General features: G+C 49.3%; 2 protein-coding genes across 5 annotated transcripts; both read right to left on the bottom strand.

Moving 5' to 3' along the window:
* Positions 1-2870: 2870 nt before the first annotated feature.
* LOC132248250 (zinc finger protein 664-like) lies at positions 2871-12675 on the bottom strand. The gene is made up of 3 exons (XM_059721275.1): positions 12385-12675; positions 8401-8517; positions 2871-5001 (listed from the first exon to the last, which is right to left on the bottom strand). The coding sequence occupies exons 2-3, from the start codon at positions 8446-8448 to the stop codon at positions 4111-4113; spliced, it is 939 nt and encodes a 312-aa protein (XP_059577258.1). The 5' UTR covers positions 8449-8517; positions 12385-12675; the 3' UTR covers positions 2871-4110.
* A 573-nt stretch (positions 12676-13248) lies between these two features.
* On the bottom strand, positions 13249-21041 carry LOC132248248 (uncharacterized). Of its 4 annotated transcripts, none has more exons than XR_009459440.1 (2): positions 20335-21041; positions 13249-15339 (listed from the first exon to the last, which is right to left on the bottom strand). XR_009459440.1 is itself a non-coding variant. In XM_059721256.1 (2 exons), exons 1-2 carry the CDS (start codon positions 16903-16905, stop codon positions 15209-15211), a joined length of 1575 nt encoding a protein of 524 aa, XP_059577239.1. In that variant the 5' UTR covers positions 16906-18557; the 3' UTR covers positions 13249-15208. The 4 variants fall into 4 exon arrangements, 2 of the variants coding, with proteins under 2 accessions (XP_059577239.1, XP_059577238.1); XR_009459441.1 differs by having other exon boundaries at positions 13249-15336; XM_059721256.1 differs by lacking the exon at positions 20335-21041 and adding an exon at positions 15459-18557 and having other exon boundaries at positions 13249-15336.
* Between the last annotated feature and the right edge of the window lie 331 nt (positions 21042-21372).

The following is a 21372-nucleotide window of genomic DNA, read 5'->3' as shown; positions in this document are numbered from 1 at the left end:
AGGCAGTCTGGGAACCAAAGGAGGTAGCGGTAATGCATTGTAAAGCACATCAGAAAGGGAACGACCCCTCCACAAAAGGTAATCGATTTGCTGACGCTACAGCAAAGAGAGCAGCTAAAAGACCTCAGACAGACTTGCTGCCCGAAGTAAGTAATCTGTTACCTCTCCTCCCAGACTTATACAAGCCTGTGACACCACAGTACGGGGAAAGAGACAAACAATTGATAAAAGATTTTCAAGCAAAGAAGGGAGAACATGGGTGGCTAGTAGCAAAGGATGGCCGCATTATCATCCCAGGTGCCTGGGTTCATGTGGTAGTGAAGAGAGCTCATCATGGCACCCACTATGGACCCAGGGCCCTGATAAGGTGGATCAGTCACTATGTAACTGGAGTGGGATTAAGAGAGGCTGCCAAGAAGATATCAGAGACATGTGAGGTCTGCCAGAGAAATAACCCAAAAGGAGGGAGAAAAGAAACTTCAGGACATCAGAGAATAGGCAATGGGCCAGGAGAAGAATGGCAGGTGGATTTTACTGAGTTACCCCGGCAACAGGGGATGAGATATCTCCTTGTCTTTGTGGACACTTTCTCTAATTGGGTTGAGTGCTTCCCATGTCGGACTGCCCAAGCCCGAGAGGTGGTCAAGGCACTCCTACGAGAAATCATACCTTGCTTTGGACTTCCAAAAGGAATAGGGTTAGACAATGGCCCACGTTTCATTGCACAAATTACTCAGAAGGTTTCTGAGTTCCTGGGAATCAGCTGGAATTTACACACCCCTTGGAGACCCCAGGCCAGTGGAAAGGTGGAACGTATGAATCAGACCTTAAAAAGACACCTTGCAAAGATTTGCCAAGAAGCTCGACTCAAATGGCCAGAGGCCCTACCCTTGGCCCTGTTGCGAGTAAGGGTCGCACCACATTCTAAATTGGGATTAAGCCCATTTGAGATAATGTATGGTAAGCCTTACCCTCTGAGTCTGCCCATGGGTACTGAACAACAGTTACATGTTTTAGGAGAGGGAATGATTAGAGAATATGTATGGTCCTTGGTTTCTGTTTTGTCTTCCATCCATCAGCAGGTACGGGACATGCTGCAGACACGGGACCAGTCTCCTGCCCCGGAAAATCGACTATTACCTGGGAGTTACGCCCTTGTGAAAGATTGGAACGAGGAACCACTTCGAACCAGGTGGAAGGGCCCATATAGGGTACTTTTAACGACCCTGACGGCAGCAAAGCTTGAAGGAATCAAGACTTGGATACATTCCAGTCGCCTAAAGCCGGTGGCTGGACCGGAACAAGAAGGAACCCCTGCAGACTCCAGGACCGGAGGCAGAGAACAGTGGAAGATGGAGCCAATAAGGGACTTAAAATTCCTATTCAAAAGAAAGGAACTTTAAATAATTTGTCAATCTTTGATCAAGTTGTACAAGCCTTATTATGAAATTGTTCAAGGTTTTATTGTGGGGTGCCCTGATCTGTCCACTCCTACTCATAGGAGGGGAAAACCTTTTACAACAAAAATTTGATCCTCAGGAATATGTCTGGATTTATCTGGCCCGGGAAATTTTAAATAGAACGGACTTCTGCTTAGCGGGAGGGATCAATGCTCACCTGGTTTTTACCTCATGCTTAATCGCAGCACCAACCCCTTTGAAAATTTTACAAAATTATACTATGCTGAGAGATGGAGATAAGGAAAGTACATATCAGGATATATGTAAGTGGGGGACTATTGTAAAAGAGAAAAGCAGAGATATGTTTTCCGTATGAGTTCAGGCAACAGCTAATGCTTCTGAATGTTTCCTAATGGTTGATTGTAGTAATTATTGCTTTAAATTGAACCAAGGAAAAAAAATCTTCTGTAATAAGACCAGTCAAATATCCTATGCACACACACATACCATCCTTCCTCAAGGATGGTTTCTAGCCTGCGGGAGAATGATATATTCATACCTTCCAGCGAATGCTACTGGGGGACCATGCACCATTGCTCGGGTAACTGCAGCTCTTCCAAGGAAATCTGACCTAATGCACACTGAACAAACCCCTCTTGGTGAGAGGTTTAAACAAGCATACACTATTCTCACTGCTGATTGTGATGAGAATGATTCCCCCAGACTATTATCTAAGGCAGAATACATAGCATTAGCTGCATCTATGGTGGGGGTTCCGGGTCTTGCTGTAAGTAATAGCAGAAATCTTAATGCAGTGGCCTGTGTTCTAGCAAAAGGACTAAATGCTACATCTCGAGCGCTCTCAGCCCTGAATGCTGAACAAAAACAATTAAGGGATGCTGTCTTAGAGAATAGAGCCGCTATTGATTATCTCTTGTTACGACACAATCTGGGGTGTGAAACTTTAAAAGGAATGTGCTGCTTCAACCTCACTGATAATTCTGTGCTAATTTGAAGACAAAATTGGTGCCTTACAACGATTGGCACAGACGTTGAAAGAATCATCTGGCTTAGACTTTTCCTGGTTAACTTCCTGGCTTCCCAATTTTGGATGGTTGAAACAGTTATTTAGTATGGTTGTTTTATTTTGTTTTATAGGGATTATGGTTTGTTGCTGTATCCAATCTATACCTGTTTTCATCACATCTATCTTCAGGCCTAAGGTGAATCAAATGATTTTGCAAACAAAGAAAGCTGAGGATACTAGATTAGTGTTAAGTCAAATTGAATGGAGCAATCATAATAATAATAATTAAAAATGCTCCAGAGGAGGGAATGTAAGGAGTGACCTAGAAACTACTATGCAATGCCTAAGCAAAAGTCTCTGTTATGTGACGAATGCCCATCTGCAATGATGAGGAGGAGACAGTCTTAGGTAAAGGAGGCTTGAAAACAAAAGCAGAATCAGAGTACTGGGTCAAAGAGCTCATTAAAATACTGAAAATCACGCCCCTAGGTGGGCAAAAGGTATGCTAACGAAACATATATGTATGTTAATGAGATACATAGGTAAAACACAGGTATAGAGACATGCTCAGTAAAGAACTCCTTGCGTCACTCCTTTATAGCCAATTAGCAAACAAGGATGCTTATGAAGGTCCAGAACCCCTGTATAAAACATGCTTAGAATTAGAAATCGGTGTGCTTGTTATGTGAAATTATTCCGCTTGCACCTTTTATTGCTAGCAATAAATCTTCTTTATACATTCACCCCTGGTATCTTTATTGGCCTTTGCATACCGGGCACGAACCCAGACTTGACCTGGGGCTCAACATGCCCATGCTGCTTCCTTGGCCGTGTCCTGCCCTGGGGTCTGTCCTGTTTTCAGACACCCTGTGCCCTTCCCCAGCTAAGACTCCCTGTACTGGGGGGCCCAGCCATGCAGGGATTTAGCAAAGGGAGAACCCATCTTCCCCACACTGTGGGCACTCAGCCCAGGGATGCTCAGCATCGAATCTGTCTGTCCAACAGCCTGAACGGCACTTTCCCTTTCACATAGCCTCTTCCCTTCAGGGTCAGCCTCATCTTCCTCTGCTGGGACTGGGCACAGAAACCCCCTGCTCACAGGCAAGCCCAGACCACTCACAGTCCAAACCCCACATCTCTTCACTTGGGCACACAGGCTGAGCCGAGCATTGCCTGCAGATGCCCCCAGCCCCGCTGAAGGAGGGAAGGGTGGGGAGGAGCTGGCACCTGGTGGTGCTCAGTACTGATGAAGGGCTGAGAAGCAAAACCTGCCAAACTGGGCTCATGGGGTGGCACTAGCACTTTCTTGCAGACCGTGATGGGCATGTGCAGGCCTGGGAGGTGGGTGATGCAGACGGGATGAAAAGCATGGTCAGGGAAGAAGGCAGGGAATACTTCCCTAGCAATAAATGTCAACCTTCCTGCAACTCTAGAGCCTCACATACAAGGACCCTGGGCCCAGCTGGAAAGTCGAAGCTGATAGTCGGCCAAAGACAGTTCCTGGGTGTCACATGGAGCCAGCTGTCTTGGGGAGGACACCTATGGTGAGGGCAATTTTTCTTCCCCTGGAAGCATAGGCTGCTTTCTGAGAATGATGGGAATGGCACAGGCTCCAAGGCTGATGCAAAGATCATCTCAGCCTCTCTCACTAACCAGACTGGCATCTGCCTGAGTTCTTTCCTTTTAACCCTTCACCTGCATCAAACTTGGGAGGCCAGTCTCTCTGTCCTTTGGGTTTTGCAGTGCCCTAGAAAGGCTGAACAAAGGGTGAACTGTTGCTGCAGTCCCGTGGCATGAGACTGTTTCCCAGGATGCAGACACTGGGGGGGGGGGGGGGTGCTGAGCAGGTATACATCCCCAAACCCTTCCTGTATTGCTGGCAGAATTATGGACACTCCCAGACAGGAATGCACTGGTGCTGGGCCAGTTTGGAGGAGTGGAGGAAACACTTTCAGTACTTTGAGCACTGATGTGGATTCTCCCCCATGTGGATAAGCTGGTGCTGGACCAGGGCAGAAGATAAGGGGAAGCTTTCCCACACTCTGAGCACTGATATGGTTTCCATCTTGTGTGGATACGCTGGTGCCGAGCCCGGCTGGAGGACTGAGTGAAGCTCTTCCCACACTCCAAGCACTGATGTGGCTTCTCCCCTGTGTGGATCAGCTGGTGCTGAGCCAGGTTTGAGAACTGGGTGAAGCTCTTCCCACACTCTGAGCACTGGTGTCGTTTCTCCCCTGTGTGGATATGCTGGTGCCGAGCCTGGCTGGAGTACTGAGTGAAGCTCTTCCCACAATATGAGCACTGATGTATCTTCTGCCCTGTGTGGATACGCTGGTGGAGAGCCAGTCTGGAGGAGCGATTGAAGCTCTTCCCACACTCTGAGCACTGATGTGGCTTCTCTCTTGCGTGCATGCACCAGTGCCTCACCAGTTTGGACAGCTGCCTGAATCTCTTCCCACACTTGGTGCAGTGGTTCTGCACACACTCGTGCTGGGACAGGTCTTGCAAGCAGATGAAGTTCTTCCTGCACTCAGTGCAGTGGTGTGTCTTCCTCCCTAGGTGGATGCACCAGTCCTGAAATGGAGAAAAAAGAGGTGAAGATCTTACCACTCGTGGCACAGCTGTGTCTGACGCTTCCCCCCCTACGCATGTAGGTGCCTGACCAGGGATGTGGGGCACAGAAAGCTCTTCCCTGATTTGGTGAAGTGGTGGGGTAGCCCTCCAGAATGGGTCTGGCAGTGAGCAACAAGGGCAGAGAGGCAGATGAAGGTCCTTCCACACTTGGTACATACATGGGACTTCTCCCCAGTGTACCTTATCTTGTGAAGAGCCAGGAGTGAAGAACAGTTGCTTGTTTCTACATTGTTTAATTTCAGAGAATGGGAACGGGAACAACACCTGCCTGGACATATTACTGCAGGGCTGGGCAAAACATGGCCCGTGGGCTGCATCCAGTCTTTGGAGGGGCTTTCTCCACCCCAAGGAGGGTTTCTTAGTATGGCTCTGCAGTTAGGCTGCATTTCCAGGCACACGGGGAAGCAGCAACTTCTTGCAGCTGCTGACAACTGGGCCAAAGCAGCAGGTACCAGCATGCGCAGCCCTGATCCCATGTGTTTTGCACCAGTTGCAGGCTCGCTGTCTGGGCTAAGCAATGGCAGAGTGGGAGAGAAAATGCTGGTCAGCATGGGACAAATGCGGGCCATCCTGCCACCAGTGCTTCCAGGTATAGCCATCCAGAGCCAGTGCAGGGCCTCCCTGAGTCTCCACCATGTCCCACCATCTCCAACCTGCCCAGCAGGTCAGCAGTGGCAGTGTAGAGCAGACCCAGGACAGCACCGTGCAGGCTCTGGGCAGATGCACCAGGAATCACCGGCAGTGGGAGTGGTTGCTTTTACTCCATACTAAGTAGCAGTTTCTGCCCCGTGCCGCTGCTGCTGAACCTGGACCCAGCGCTGGCTCTGGGCTCACCCCTCCAGGTTGAGCAGCAGCAGCAGCAGTGGCGGCAGCTGTACAAGGAAGAAACTGTTGCTCATTGTGGGGAAAACTTGGCTCCTCCCCCTTCCTGATGTTGGGCACTTTTTGGTGCAGCCGCCAGAGCCCACACTGTGCATGGCTGCCCTGTGGTTCCATTGCTGCCAGCTCTGGGCTGACCTGCACAGCAGAGGTGACAGTGCAGAGCATCCGTAGGGCAGCCCAGATGCAGTGGTGACTGAGCCTCAGGGGAGCCTGGAATGGCACCCACAGCTGCACCAAAAACTCCCTGGCAGCAGCGAGGGGGATGGGCTGCTTTCCCCTGCCCCATCCCCCGCCCCCCCTGGCAAAGAGAAAGTTTCTGCCCAGCTGCTGCTGCTCAGGCTGGAGGGGAGAGCCCAAAGCTGGCACAGGGCATGTGGGGTTGGGGCTGTGGCAGAATGCTATCTCTGTCTCCCCGCAAAACTCTGCTATATGACAGTTTGGTTACCATGGTCACTGCAGAGGGCAGACACTTCTGGTCCCATCTGCTAAAGGTAACCCTGAGTTGTAACTTAAGCTGGATACATTTGTATAGGAGGCGGGAAACCTGCTCCCTCTGCCTACATGATTGGCCTCACATACCTGGGTGGGGGGTTTAAGCTTCCAATTCTTCTCAGCAATGCCAACCTGACTGGGAGGGGGCTAAAGATCCTGCCAGTCTACCTGGCAACAAGTGATGCATTAAAAATTGGTTGGCTGGCAGCCAACAGTTGCTGGCCTTCATTGGATCATGTAACTGAGGTCATAAGAGCTATATAAGTGAAGGACCGCCCAGGAAAGGCAGTAGCCATGATGAAAACTCAGAAAGAAGCTAGACCACCTGAAACGTGCTCTCTTTTGAAACTCATGATCAACGAACTGCCTGCCTCCAGAGGGAATCTCCACCTGCCTCTGGATGATATTCATGAGTAAGCTACCTGGGATCTAAGTAGATATATAGCTTACAATAACTCGGACACTTGATCAAAGCCTACCCAGCCACCCTGTTTGCTCTATGGGATTTCTCTGGCATTGCTCTATTCTGTACCTTATTCCAAGCCTCCTGCTTGTCACCAATAAAGTTCTTCTTTGAACCTAACGTGGGAGACTTATTGGGAGCGGGTCTAGATTATGCCTTGGGGTACCCTTGGTTCAGCTGATTAAGAGAGACCACTCTTTGAGCTTTGGACTGAGGGAAGCACCACAAATTCTTGCAGTGGGTCAAGTATCCCCTCAAGGACTACTAGGCCTGTGTTTCCCAGGAGGCAAAGGGCCAGGAGCAGTCCAGACCCTGGATGGTGGCAGCATTACCCCCAGGCTAGTGGGTGTGCTCCAGGAAGGGGGTCAGCCGGACATGAGGCACCCCCATGGAGGCACTCAGAGCCTGGAAGGTGGTCAGGCACAGTGAGGTGGGTGGCTCAATGCAGGAGCACCCCCACTGGCCTGCCACAGGGGCTACAAGCACTGCTGCCTGATACTACCATGGGGCTGGGGGCAGCAGCGGCAGCAGCTGGAAGGGGCTGCCCTAGCCATGCTGCATGCCCAGGGGTAGCTGAGCGCACCAAGGACAGGTGGAGCTGGTACAGGCCACGCCAGGGCTATGCCCAGTTGGCAATGGCTGGGCAGGCAGAGCAGGGCATATGGACTCTGAGCTGTTGTGGGCTGGGGGCTAAGGGCTGACCGACTCAGTTGGGCTCATGCAGGGGCTCCCACCTCCCATACAAACCCCACACCTACCAGCACCCTCCCCTACAGCACCCCCCGCACTCACACTTGCAAACCTTTGTGGGATGCCCCATTCACTGCTACATACACACACCACAAACACCCAGACACACCCCCGGTCACCCTCCCCCTCCACACACCCCATAAAACCCCACAAACCTCATACCGACTCATACATCCCCACAAACCACCCGTACCCACCCACACACATCCACAGATACCCCCACGCCCCATATACACACATCTACACACACACCCACAACCTCCCACAAACCCCATTCCCACCCACCTGTACTCCTTAGGGGTACACCAATAGAGATTTGGGGGGCCTATACTGATAGCCAATTTTTAAGGAGGCATATCAACTGATACCGATCCAATTTGCAATACAGCTGCATTCAGCTGGTAAGTCTGCTGTGGTGGAAGGGGAGTGGGGAGTGAATGGGTGTGCGGGGGCAGATCAATGCCCCCACAGTGTAGGAGGGAGTGGGACTGGAGCAGGCGGTGCCCACCCAGGGTGAGGCATGAGATGGAGCCATGGCTCATCCTGAGGGCACTACAGGGACGGCAGCTACTGCCACTGTGTGCACCCCAGGAGGGCAAGGAGTAGGCAGGGAGGCACGTGCCCCGAGATCCACAGTCAGCACTCTGCAATAGCACTGCAGGGCAGGCCTGCAGTTTCCAGGTCCCACTTGCAGGCTGGCCCTGAAGCTTTACCGAGAGCACAGTCGGGTGGACAGAACAGCCACAACTCACCTGGCAGCAGGTCCTCCCATCTTGAGATTTGTGGTTGGACCTCATCATCACAGACCCAGAGCTCCACCTGTCCTCGCTGGATGCTGCAGATTAAGTCAGGAGTGGGACCTTGATATCCTGTGTGGGCAGTGGTTAAAGAGCATTTATGACTGGGTACAGGATGTAGAATGCAACTGGGATTTAGGGAATAGATCCAATAAACTCAAGGTGTCTACTAGGGCCTTGATGGATAAGGGAGACATTTAAGGTGAAAGAGAAGGCACTGCAGGGAGAAGCCTTCAAGAGACAACGGGCCTTGTCACCCAGGTAGATGAGGAATGGTCATAGGAAACAAAGCACCAGCTACTCCCGATTTAGAAAGAGCATTAAACTGACAGAGTCACCAGGATCAGGTGTGGAGATGCATGATCCATTATGTACTGGGGAGCAAAAACAAAGATTTCCCTGTTTTCAAGGTACCAAAAGGAAGAGATATTGGACACACGTATGGATGGATAACACTCATCTTATCAGTGTAATTCAAGGAAAAGAAGTGAAGATGAGCTCAGTGAAGGGACTCATGGCAGTGAAAAGCATCCATGACAGGTGCTGACACCTTTTCTGGGAAAGAGAAATTCATCATGATGAGGGACAGGAAAGGATGATTTCATAAAAAAATGCAGCTGAGCAATCATCCCATCCATTGGGAAGATCATCCCAGGAGGGGGGAGGAGGGCACAGGCTGGCAAGTACTGCAGGGCTGAACACCAAATTCCTGGGAGTCGTGGGTATGGACAAAAGAAGGCAGAAAGAGACACATTTCACAGCATGTGAAAGGCCATAATTTAGAAATGGTCGAGATGGTCTTTGCCAAGCAAAAGAAAACGTTGAAGCACTTCCCTTAGGAAATTTTCTGGGGCAAAGAATTTTCGGGGGTCGGACTCGATGATCTATTGAAGTCCCTTCCAACCTTGACATCTATGAATCTATGAATCTAAAGACAGGGGGGAAAAAGCATCAGAAAAGCAAACTCACCTAGTAAAATCCCAGTACCTCAACTCCATGCACAAGCCAGTACAAGCCCCTGCATTAGACATCCTCTGGAAATGAAAACTGGTTCTCACTAGGTCCTGCAGCTAGCCCACTTCTTGTCATCACAATGATGGGCATCCTATCAGCAGAAGGATTTTAGGAAGAGCACAAGAAAACTTCTGAGAGGGGCAGAGGGAGCTGGAGAGCACAGGCTTAAAAAAATACAGCAAAGCCAGAGTCTCCTGTCTACGGATGTTAGGAAGGGAGGTGGACAGGAACTTCCAGGAACCTCTCGGCAGACAAACCTGGGTTACATCTCGTGTACACGTCACTAGAGGAGCAGTTTAGGAAATGCATTATCTCCTTGTTGTAGCTGCAGAGGCTGGTAAAGCTAACTATGACTTGTTCCAGGTCGTAACTAAAGGAGAAAGGGGATTTAGATAGGGAAGTGAAGGGAGGAATTAACAGCCTGTAATAATGTACATTCACATGAGCCCCGGGTGTGTTTTCCCCACAGAAGACAAATCGTGTGAAAGGCCTTTGCATTAAGGCAAACTTCAATAGCTCAATATATTTTTATGTAGCAGAAAGCCCCCTTTTCCTCTTGCCTGCATTTGCTCTCCCCTCTTTGGATATGTTTCTTTTTTTCTACCTTTTCTTCCTTCTTCTCTCTTTCATTTTAAGATAAGGAATTGTGTTTTAAAAATATGTATGTGTGCATTTTGTATCTCCCCTTGTATTTTGGTATTTTTATCTATTTGTGTGCCATGGCATTTGTAGCTTATATTTTATACTCCTCACCTTTCAACTTTCAACTAAATGTGTTTTGTAAATTATACATTGTAACATGTTAACAAGGGCAGGAATCAAACTGCTCTTCTCTCTATCAGGCTGGCCCCTGAAAGGGCTAGTGAATCAGTGATTGAATGTGTAACGTGATTGAACGTGTAACACAGTAGCAGAGGACAGCAATTATCACCTGGAAGCTGCAGATCAACGGCAGAACTCAATAGAAGACAATGTAACAACCGGGAAATCTCTAAACATCACTGATCAAGAGCTAGAAGCCCTGGTCTGAGTTAATCAACACCAGAGACCAACTTTTGGGCTGAATATCTCCAGATCGACCACTCCCAGAGCCCTATTCAAAATTCATCAACGGACTCCCAAACCTGCATGTACTTGTGGATGACCCCTGGGCTGACAGATGCTGTCCAGTAGCCCCCCGGGGAGGGGCGGGGGAAGTCCCACGAGGGTCAATGACCCCTGGATTGGGTAAACCTGAAAACTGGGGAGTCACCAAAGTCTGCCAGGGACAGATAAAAGGCAGTGAAAAGTGACCCTCAGTGGAACCCTCTTGACCTCCAAATCGACCAGACCTGTCCAGCCAGAAGGACCAGCCAGCGACCCCCTTCTGGAAGATAACACCACGCTGAAAGAATCCTCAACGACAGACTCCATCGCTTGTAGGATAGGTATACCTGACTCTGTAGCCTGCTACTGTGTGTGTGTATGTGTGTGCATGTGTGTGTGTGGGGACCAGTGTTTCAATCCGCCTAATAAACTAGAATTTTAAGGATCCCGAGTTGGACATTTGTAGCCAACATTTAAGTAGGGGGAGGAAAGCTGGACAGGTACATTAAGGCACCAAGCTATGAAACAGTAGAACTGCAATCTTTCTCTGGCTCTGCTATGCAGTCTTTATGCATGTAGGACTTTGGAGCATGCTACGATAGTTAAATGTGTCTGGAGAGGACTCTCTAGACCAGACAGGGAGGAAGTCAGAATCCTCCCCCCAGGAACAGCTATTAGTGCAGCCACGGATACAGGAGTTCAGGTGCTGGCTTTAGCCCAGCTCATCCCGCTCTCTTTGCTCAGTCCTTTGAGGCAGCCTGGGCAGCACGTTCTGAGGCAGGGAGCCCCAGCTCCACGCACTGTAACCCGGCCTGCCTGTGCCAGCACCCCTGGTATCTGCACTGGGGAGGGAGCTCCTGCTAATGTAGCTAGGGCTGCAGCCTTCGTGCTCTTCAGGTCTCTCTGCTCCCCAAATTCCTTACAACACCCCGGGCTCCTCCTGCGCTCTGCCCCACCTGTACTCCCCACCACAAGTGAACTGGGTGCCCTGCTCCCCTCCGAGCTCTCCTCCTGCTTTGGAGGCCTGCCCTGCCCCTTCTGCACTTGGCCTGGCTCAGGGGTGAGGGAGCTCCTCTTCTCCAGGCTCCCTGCGCACGTCCTCTGCACCACGAGGCTGCCTGCAGGGACATCGCTCCCTGGGAAAGCAGCTCGAGTGGTGCTGGGGCTGTATCAGATTCATATGCTAAGGGCAGAGGAGGGGAAACGCAAGGTTCGTCTGCTCCTAGGCCGTGAAATGATTCCAGGGGCACCAGGAGAACAAGAACCACTGATCCGTGGAGCACTGACCCCACCACTATGCTGTGGAAGGGAGATTTCTGCACCGAGGGACGTTGCTTATGCTGCTGGAGAGTGGAGACCCACCGCCCCCTCCCTGCCCCTGGGATCTAGTCTCGTCTGAGCCACCAGCCTGAGCAGCTTTTGTGTGCTGACAGCTCCCAGGTCTTCTCTGGTCCAGGGGAGTCTGCAGCAGCACACAGGCCTCGGCTATCTGCACCTGAACCGCCAGAGGCCACTGGGGAGTGTCATTTCCCCATCTGCACTAGTCCGTATTGGGCACAGAGAGCTCACATGGGGTATAAGAGAGGAGGTTACTGATTGTTACCCTAGCTGCATGACAAGCCCAAGCCAGATGCAGCCTCTCTGTGCTGGGGCGGTGCAAGGAGAAAGATCGGGGTCTCGGTCCGGGAGCTGCCCGGCCCAGGGATCAGGCCTGTCCCAGCCCAGCCCCGCGGGTACGAGTGTTGCAGCCCCGTCCCAGGCAGGCGCAGACGTTCGAGCCTCGCCCCCGGCGCAGCACAGGCACCCGGACCCCGCGGACGGCTCCGTGCTGCACCTCACCTGAGTGCTGCGGGGCCGGGGGCTCCTCTGTGGAGACACGAGCCCCCAGGATTTCCATCTCTCCTGGCTCCTCCCGCCTGTCCACACGCGGTGTTGGACTGGCTCCTCCCGCCGCTGCTGCTCTCCCGCCTGCGATGCGAACCGCCGCGGGGACACATGCCCCCCCACCCCCGGCTGCAGCCTTGATGACACGAGGGATGTATCCTGCCCCCTCAGCTCTTGCCCGGAGCCCCCGGCCCTGCTCCCTGCACGTCACCTCCGGCTGCAGCAGCGCTGCGACGACCCGCTCCCTCCCGCCCCTGGGAGCTGAACGCAAACGCGGCAGCCCCGCCTCCCCACCACGTCACGCGGCTGCAGCTCCCCGCACATTAACTCTTTGGTGCCCCCAGCCCCCTTTGCTTTCCCCCTGATCCCCCCCTGCCCCCCCCGCCCCGTGCCGGCTCCCCCGGGGGACCCCCGCCCCCGCCGCCTTCTCCAGCCCCGGCCTCCGTGTCCCAACGACCCCCCGCCCCTGCCTCAGTTTCCCCGAGTCTGCCACCCCACCCCAGCCTCCCTGTGTCTCCGTGCCCCCGGCCCGTCACCCCCAGGCCTCGTGCTGCAGTGTCCCCCGAGCCCTCCGTGCCCTGCCTCAGTTTCCCAAAGAGCCTGTCGGCCCAGACTTCTTCCCATCATGTCTTGCTGCTGCCTGCCCTGGCCCCCTGACCCCAGCTCCCCCTGGCCCCCGGTTCATCCAGACCTCCAGCTCCCCCTGACTCCAACTCCCCCCCAACCCCTGGCTTGTCCTGACCCTCAGCTCCCCCTGTTAGGCCCCAGCTCAAGTCTGGGTTCGTGCCTGGTATGCAAAGGCCAATAAAGATACCGGGGTGAAAGTATAAAAAAGATTTATTGCTAGCAATAAAAGGTGCAAGCGGAATAATTTCACAAGACAAGCACACGCACATTCAATACTGAGCCCCTTATATACCAGAGGTTGAATCTTCATAAGCATCCTTGTTTGCTAATTGGTTATAAAGGAGTGACGCAAGGAGTTCTTTACTGAGCATGTCTCTATACCTGTGTTTTAGCTATGTATCTCATTAACGTACATATATGTTCCATTAGCATATATCTTCCCCGCCTCAGGGTGTGATTTTTAGTATTATAATGAGCTCTTTGTCCCAGTACAGTGATTCTGTTTTTGTTTTCAAGCTTCCTCTATCTAAGACTGTCTGCTACTTATCATTGCAGATGGGCATTCGTCACATAACATTCACTTTTGCTTAGGCTTTGCATAGTAGTTTCTAGGTCAAACCTTACATTTCCCTCATCTGGAGCATTTATAATTATTATTAATTATGATTGCTCCATTCAATTTGACTTAACACTAATCTAGTATTCTCAGCTTTCTTTGTTTGCAAAATCATTTGATTTACCTTAGGCCTGAAGATAGATGCGATACAAACCGGTATACAGTGGATACAGAAACAGATCATAATCCCTATAAAACAAAACAGAAAAACCATACAAAATAACTGTTTCAACCATCCAAAATTGGGAAGCCAGGAAGTTAACCAGGAAAAGTCTAAGCCAGATGATTCTTTCAATGTCTGTGCCAATCTTTGTAAGGCACCAATTTTGTCTTCAATTAGCACAGAATTATCAGTGAGGTTGAAGCAGCACATTCCTTCTAAGGTTTCACACCCCAGGTTGTGTCGTAACAAGAGATAATCAATAGCAGCTCTATTCTCTAAGACAGCGTCCCTTAGTTGTTTTTGCTCAGCATTCAGGGCTGAGAGCGCTCGAGATGTAGCATTTAGTCCTTTTGCTAAAACACAGGCTACTGCATTAAGATTTCTGCTATTACTTACAGCAAGACCCGGAACCCCCACCATAGATGCAGCTAATGCTATGTATTCTGCCTTAGATAATAGTCCAGGGGAATCATTCTCGTCACAATCAGCAGTGAGAGTAGTGTATGCTCATTTAAACCTCCCACCAAGAGGGGTTTGTTCAGCGTGCATTAGGTCAGATTTCCTTGGAAGAGCTGCAGTTACCTGGGCAATGGTGCATGGTCCCCCAGTAGCATTTGCTGGAAGGTATGAATATATCATTCTCCCGCAGGCCAGAAACCATCCTCGAGGAAGGATGGTATGTGTGTATACATAGGATATTTGACTGGTCTTATTACAGAAGATTTTTTTTCCTTGGTTCAATTTAAAGCAATTATTGGTACAATTCACTATTAAGAAACATTCAGAAGCATTAGCTGTTGCCTGAACCCGTACAGAAAACATGTCTCTGCTTTTCTCTTTTACAATAGTCCCCCACTTATATATATCCTGATATGTACTTTCCTTCTCTACATCTTTCAGCATAGTATAATTCTGTAAAATTTTCAAAGGGGTAGGTACTGCAATTAAGCATGGGGTAAAAACCAGATGAGCATTGATCCCTCCTGCCAAGCAGAAGTCTGTTCTATTTAATATTTCCCGGGCCAGATAAATCCAGACATTTTCCTGAGGGTCAAATTCTTGTGGTAAAAGATTTTCCCCTCCTATAAGTAGGAGTGGACAGATCAGGGTGCCCCACACTAAAACCTTGAACAATTTCATAATAAGGCTTGTACAACTTGATCAAAGATTGACAAATTATTCAAAGTTCCTTTCTTTTGAATAGGAATTTTAAGTCCCTTATTGGCTCCACCTTCCACTGTTCTCTGCTTCCGGTCCTGGAGTTTGCAGGAGTTTCTTCTTGTTCTGTTTCAGCCACCGGCTTTAGGCGACTGGAATGTATCCAAGTCTTGATTCCTTCGAGCTTTGCTGCCGTCGGGGTCGTTAAAAGTACTCTATATGGGCCCTTCCACCTGGCTCGAAGTGGTTCCTCGTTCCAATCTTTCACAAGAGCGTAACTTCCAGGTAATAATCGATTTTCCGGGGCAGGAGACTGGTTCTTTGTCTGCAGCACATCCCGTACCTGCTGATGGATGGAAGACAAAACAGAAACCAAAGACCATACATATTCTCTAATCATTCCCTCTCCTAAAACATGTAACTGTTGTTCAGTACCCATGGGCAGACTCAGAGGGTAAGGCTTACCATACATTATCTCAAATGGGCTTAATCCCAATTTAGAATGTGGTGCGACCAAGGGTAGGGCCTCTGGCCATTTGAGTCGAGCTTCTTGGCAAATCTTTGCAAGGTGTCTTTTTAAGGTCTGATTCATACGTTCCACTTTTCCACTGGACTGGGGTCTCCAAGGGGTGTGTAAATGCCAGCTGATTCCCAGGAACTCAGAAACCTTCTGAGTAATTTGTGCAATGAAATGTGGGCCATTGTCTGACCCTATTCCTTTTGGAAGTCCGAAGCGAGGTATGATTTCTCGTAGGAGTGCCTTGACCACCTCTCGGGCTTGGGCAGTCCGACATGGGAAGCACTCAGGCCAATTAGAGAAAGTGTCCACAAAGACAAGGAGATATCTCATCCCCTGTTGCCGGGGTAACTCAGTAAAATCCACCTGCCATTCTTCTCCTGGCCCATTGCCTATTCTCTGATGTCCTGAAGTTTCTTTTCTCCCTCCTTTTGGGTTATTTCTCTGGCAGACCTCACGTGTCCCTGATACCTTCTTGGCAGCCTCTCTTAATCCCACTCCAGTTACATAGTGACTGATACACCTTATCAGGGCCCTGGGTCCATAGTGGGTGCCATGATGAGCTCTCTTCACTACCACATGAACCCAGGCAGCTGGGATGATAATGCGGCCATCCTTTGCTACTAGCCAACCGTGCTCCCCCTTCTTTGCTTGAAACTCTCTTATCAATTGTTTGTCTCTTTCCCCGTACTGTGATGTGTCAGACTGGTATAAGTCTGGGAGGAGAGGTAACAGATTACTTACTTCGGGCAGCAAGTCTGTCTGAGGTTTTTTAGCTGCTTTCTTTGCTGTAGCATCAGCAAATCGATTACCTTTTGTGGATGAATCATCATTTTTCTTTTGATGAGCTTTGCAGTGCATTATCGCTACTTCTTTTGGTTCCCAGACTGCCTTAAGGAGGGCTTTTATCTGCTTGCTATGCTTAATGCCTGTTCCTTTTGAATCAAGTAGACCTCGCTCTTTCCATAGCGCTCCGTGAGCATGTAAAACAAGGAAAACATATTTAGAGTCAGTATAAATATTGACAGTTTTGTTGGCCGCCAATTGCAAAGCCCGAGTCATAGCAATGAGTTCAGCCTTTTGAGCTGAAACAGATGGGTTTAAAGGTCCTGCTTCTATCACATTCTGTGCAGTCACGATAGCGTATCCGGATTTTCGAATTCCATTCTCTATACTCGAGCTGCCATCAGTGTAGAACTCCAGGTCAGCTTTTTCAAGAGGTCTGTCTCTCAAATTTGGTCTTGAAGAATAAACAGTTTCCAATGTTTGCAAACAGTCATACACAAGATCTGGTGTGTCACCCATAGATGGCAACAGTGTTGCTGGATTTACATTGCGAGAAATGGCTAATTTTATTTCAGGCTTATCTAGGAGGATGGCCTGATATCGAGCCATTCATCCCGGAGTTAACCAGTTCCCTCCTTTCTGTTCCAAGACTGTAAGTACTGCATGAGGAATATATACAATCATTTCATGGCCTAGGGTTAACTTTTCAGCTTCTTGTATTAGCAGACAGGTAGCAGCAACAGCCCAGAGACAAGCAGGCCATCCACATGACACAAAGTCTAATTTTTTTGAAAAATATGCCACTGGTCGTTGCCAGCTACCCAATTTCTGTGTTAAGACTCCCACGGCTACCCCACCTCGGTCATGCACAAAAAGGGAAAAAGGCTTACTCATGTCCGGTAGTCCTAAGGCGGGTGCTTCAATGAGAGCCTGCTTTAACTGGCAGAATGCTTGCTCACACTCTTCAGTCCATTCGAGTACCTTTTCATCTCCGTGTGTTGCCTCATATAGAGGTTTTGCAATAACCCCAAAATTTGGAATCCAAATCCTGCAAAAACCTACTGTACCTAAAAATCCTCATAGTTTGTTATTGGGGGTGCCAGCCGGCATATAGCTTCTTTTCTTTCAGGCAACAGGGCTCTCTGACCAGGCTGTAATTCAAATTCCAAATATGTGACTTTCTGGGATATGGGCTGCATCTTTTTCCTGGAAACGCGATACCCTTGTTGACCCAGAAAATTAAGGAGGCAAATTGTTCCTCCAGGAAGCTTGCTTCAGTGGTGGCTGTTAAAAGCAAGTCATCTACATATTGCAAAAGCGCACAGGACAGTGGCAATTCTAGCCTGTGTAAATCCTTGCTTAATGCATTGCCAAATAAGGTTGGGCTGTTTTTAAATCCTTGGGGTAAAACAGTCCAGCACAACTGAGTCTTAATGCTAGTATCTGGGTCTTCCCATTCAAATGCAAATATTTCCTGAGATCCCTTCTCTACCGGTATACAGAAGAAAGCATCTTTTAAATCAATAACCGTAAACCAATTATGATCTGGGTTCAAAGCAGATAGCAAGGTGTACGGATTAGGCACGGCCGGGTATATACTCACAACCACTTTATTTACAGCTCTCAAGTCTTGGATGAAACGATATTCATTACTCTTAGGCTTCTTCATGGGCAAGATGGGTGTGTTAAAAGCTGATGTACATTCACGGAGAAGGCCATACTCCAGGAACCGTTCAACTAACGGCTTCAGTCCTTTCCTGGCTTCCATCCGCATTGGATATTGTTTCACACATGGAGGCTGGGCCCCTGGCAAAAGTTGAATCTTCACAGGGTCAGCATTTTTAGCCTTCCCGGGTCGGTGACCTGCCCATACCCATGGAACAACAGCATCGAGCAGGGGTTGAGGACTATCCGGTGTACTCTCCTCTTGGAGAAGGCCGAGAAGGCAAGCCTGCAAATGCCACCCCTTTTCAGGAGGCACTGTTAAAAACATTTGCCCATCCCGGAACGACAACGTAGCTTGCAGTTTACAGAGGAGGTCTCTCCCTAAAAGGGGAACGGGGCAGTCTGGCATGTACAAGAATTGATGGGTGACTTCGGCCTGCCCAAGATTACAGGTCATTGGCTGTAGGAAGGGTCGTGTTACTGCCTTCCCTGTAACCCCTACCACCGGCACAGTCTTTTTACTTAAAGGTTTCAGTTTTTGAGTTAAGACAGAATGGGCAGCACCTGTATTGACGAGAAAATCTACCAATTCATCTCTGTCCCCTAGTTGCATTTTAACCAGAGGCTCATCAGGGGACACCTGGATCTGGGTTATCTTTCCCTCCCAGGCCTCCAGTCCCCTTCAATCTGAATCCCTTCCAAAAGCGAACAATCCACTGCTCTCCTCTTTCTTCTTTTCACCTTCCCCAACTTTTCGATAAGGGCATTCCCGCTTCCAGTGTCCTTTTCGCTTGCAAAAGGCACATTGATCTTTCTCTAATGGACCCCGTCTCTGCGGCTGTCTCCAGGATCCCTCATCTCTAGGTTTTCTCGTGATTGCAGCTGCCACTAGGGCTGCCTGCATTTTCATCTTTCTCTCCTCTTTCTTGTCCTGTTTCTTTTCCTGAACACTTTCTCTGTTAGTAAATACTTGGTAAGCAATGTCTACTAGTTGGGAAATAGGCATACCTGTTGCTCCGTCTACCTTCTGCAATTTCTTTCTAATGTCTGTTGCACTCTGACCCATAAAGATCATATTTACCATGCGAGCGTTCGATGCATCCTCCGGATCCTCACGAGTGTATTGTCTGAAAGTATTGTAAATTCTTTCCAAAAAAGCACTCGGGGTCTCATTAGTCTCCTGTCGAATCTCATACACCTTACTGAGATTTTGAGGTTTTTTCACAGCATCTCTCAGTCCTCGGAGGATATATTCTCAATAGGCACGGATGGAGGTCATATCTTGGTCTGGTTTCCAATCTGGCTCCTGGATGGGGACATGATCGTCTCTATTTCCTTGCAGGTTCCCTGCAGTAATTTCCTTTCCCACTTACTCACGAGCTTTGTTCACTACCATTCTCCTTTCCTCTGGTGTCAACAAGATATCTAGAAGAGACTGAATATCTGCCCAGGTTGGGTTATGGCTTTTGAAAATCATTTTAAACTGGTTCTGTACCATTTCAGAATTCTCTCTCAAGCTGGGTTTATTGTTCTTCCAATTATACAAATCTGAGGTATTAAAAGGAACGTGCACAAAAGTTCGACGGTAGGTTGGCTCACCGTCATCTTCGAGAGGCCCGGGTACTACTTGTTCTCTTAGGGGAAATACCCCATTTCCCTTCCCAAGGCCAGAATCAGATTCCCTGTGATGTTTTCCCTTAACCCCGGAGTCTGCTTCTAACTGTACTCTCCATCCTCCTCCCGGGCTTATATCAGGAGAAGTCGGGGAGTCTGGAGATTGCCAAGCACCTGACGGCCATGGTTGGCGCTGTTCCAGATCCCTATGTCGGGGAGTATTTACAACTTCTGCCTCAGGGGGGGAAAAAGCAGGAAGAGCAGATGCCAACGAGGAATCAGATGAATCAGGAGGAGGAGGAGGAGGAGGATAAGGTAAAGGCAACACAGGGGGAAGAGCCTCCGGCTCCGGACAGTCCAGGACAGGATTTGCAGTTGGTCGAGCCACAGCCATGTCACAGATCCCAACCCCCTCCCCCAATCCACATTCCTCCAAAACTTTTTTATCTCTACAAAGAAACATAAACGCTTGCGCTTACATCAATTCCTCCCATTTACCATTCTGCCGGCAGAACAAAATCAATTGTAAGATGGTATTATAATTAACACTTCCCTCCCGAGGCCAATGTTCTTGATCATCTAGCTGATAGCGTGGCCACGCAGTTTCACAGAAGAATTTAGCTTTCTTCTTAGTCATAGGATCCTCACCAAACTCTGCCCAATGTCTCAATACACAAGAGAGGGGGGTACATTTCCTAACCTTACTGTTAGTAGTACCCATCTCAGGGCTGCATTCCCGGTTCTGACCGTCTGACTTACCTGGGATCCAGGGATCTGTTCTTAGTCCTTGTCCTCACAGGGGAAAAAATCACTGGTCTTGGACTCGGGCCAGACAGAATACTTACAGAGATAATCCCAGGCAGACGTACTGATGGTAGGCCTTATGCCCTTTCTACCCTCTCACCCAGGTGCCTGTTACTGATACATTCACTCTATGGTGTTGCACCGTTAGGCTACTTCCGCCTTAGAAATCCAGCTCCTCCTGAAACAAAAGTCTCACCGGGAAAAGAAATCCCGGGGCGCGCTCGACTTTTGATAAGAAAAAGCAGAAAAGCTGGTCGTCAGTTAGTCGGGGCAAAGCTATCTGGCAGTCCCATATGGGGTGCCAAAAACTGTTAGGCCCCAGCTCAAGTCTGGGTTCGTGCCTGGTATGCAAAGGCCAATAAAGATACCGGGGTGAAAGTATAAAAAAGATTTATTGCTAGCAATAAAAGGTGCAAGCGGAATAATTTCACAAGACAAGCACACGCACATTCAATACTGAGCCCCTTATATACCAGAGGTTGAATCTTCATAAGCATCCTTGTTTGCTAATTGGTTATAAAGGAGTGACGCAAGGAGTTCTTTACTGAGCATGTCTCTATACCTGTGTTTTAGCTATGTATCTCATTAACGTACATATATGTTCCATTAGCATATATCTTCCCCGCCTAGGGGTGTGATTTTTAGTATTTTAATGAGCTCTTTGTTCCAGTAATTCTGATTCTGTTTTTTGTTTTCAAGCTTCCTCTATCTAAGACTGTCTGCCCCTTATCATTGCAGATGGGCATTCGACACATAACATTCACTTTTGCTTAGGCTTTGCATAGTACTTTCTAGGTCAAACCTTACACCCCCAACCCCAGCTCCCCACGTCAGTCTCGGGGGGCTGGTGGGGACCAGTCAGGAGCTGGTGGATTTTATCCTGCTCTGCCCCAGCGAGGGGCGCAGGATAGTTCATCAGTCAGAGTGAGAGGCAACGGGCGGCCAACGGTGGTGTCGTGCCTGGGTCCATCCAACACAGACCAACCATGTGGG

The sequence above is a fragment of the Alligator mississippiensis genome, chromosome 2 (genome assembly GCF_030867095.1).
Source record: "Alligator mississippiensis isolate rAllMis1 chromosome 2, rAllMis1, whole genome shotgun sequence".
NCBI lineage: Eukaryota > Metazoa > Chordata > Crocodylia > Alligatoridae > Alligator > Alligator mississippiensis.
This window is presented reverse-complemented; position numbering and strand designations above follow the sequence as displayed.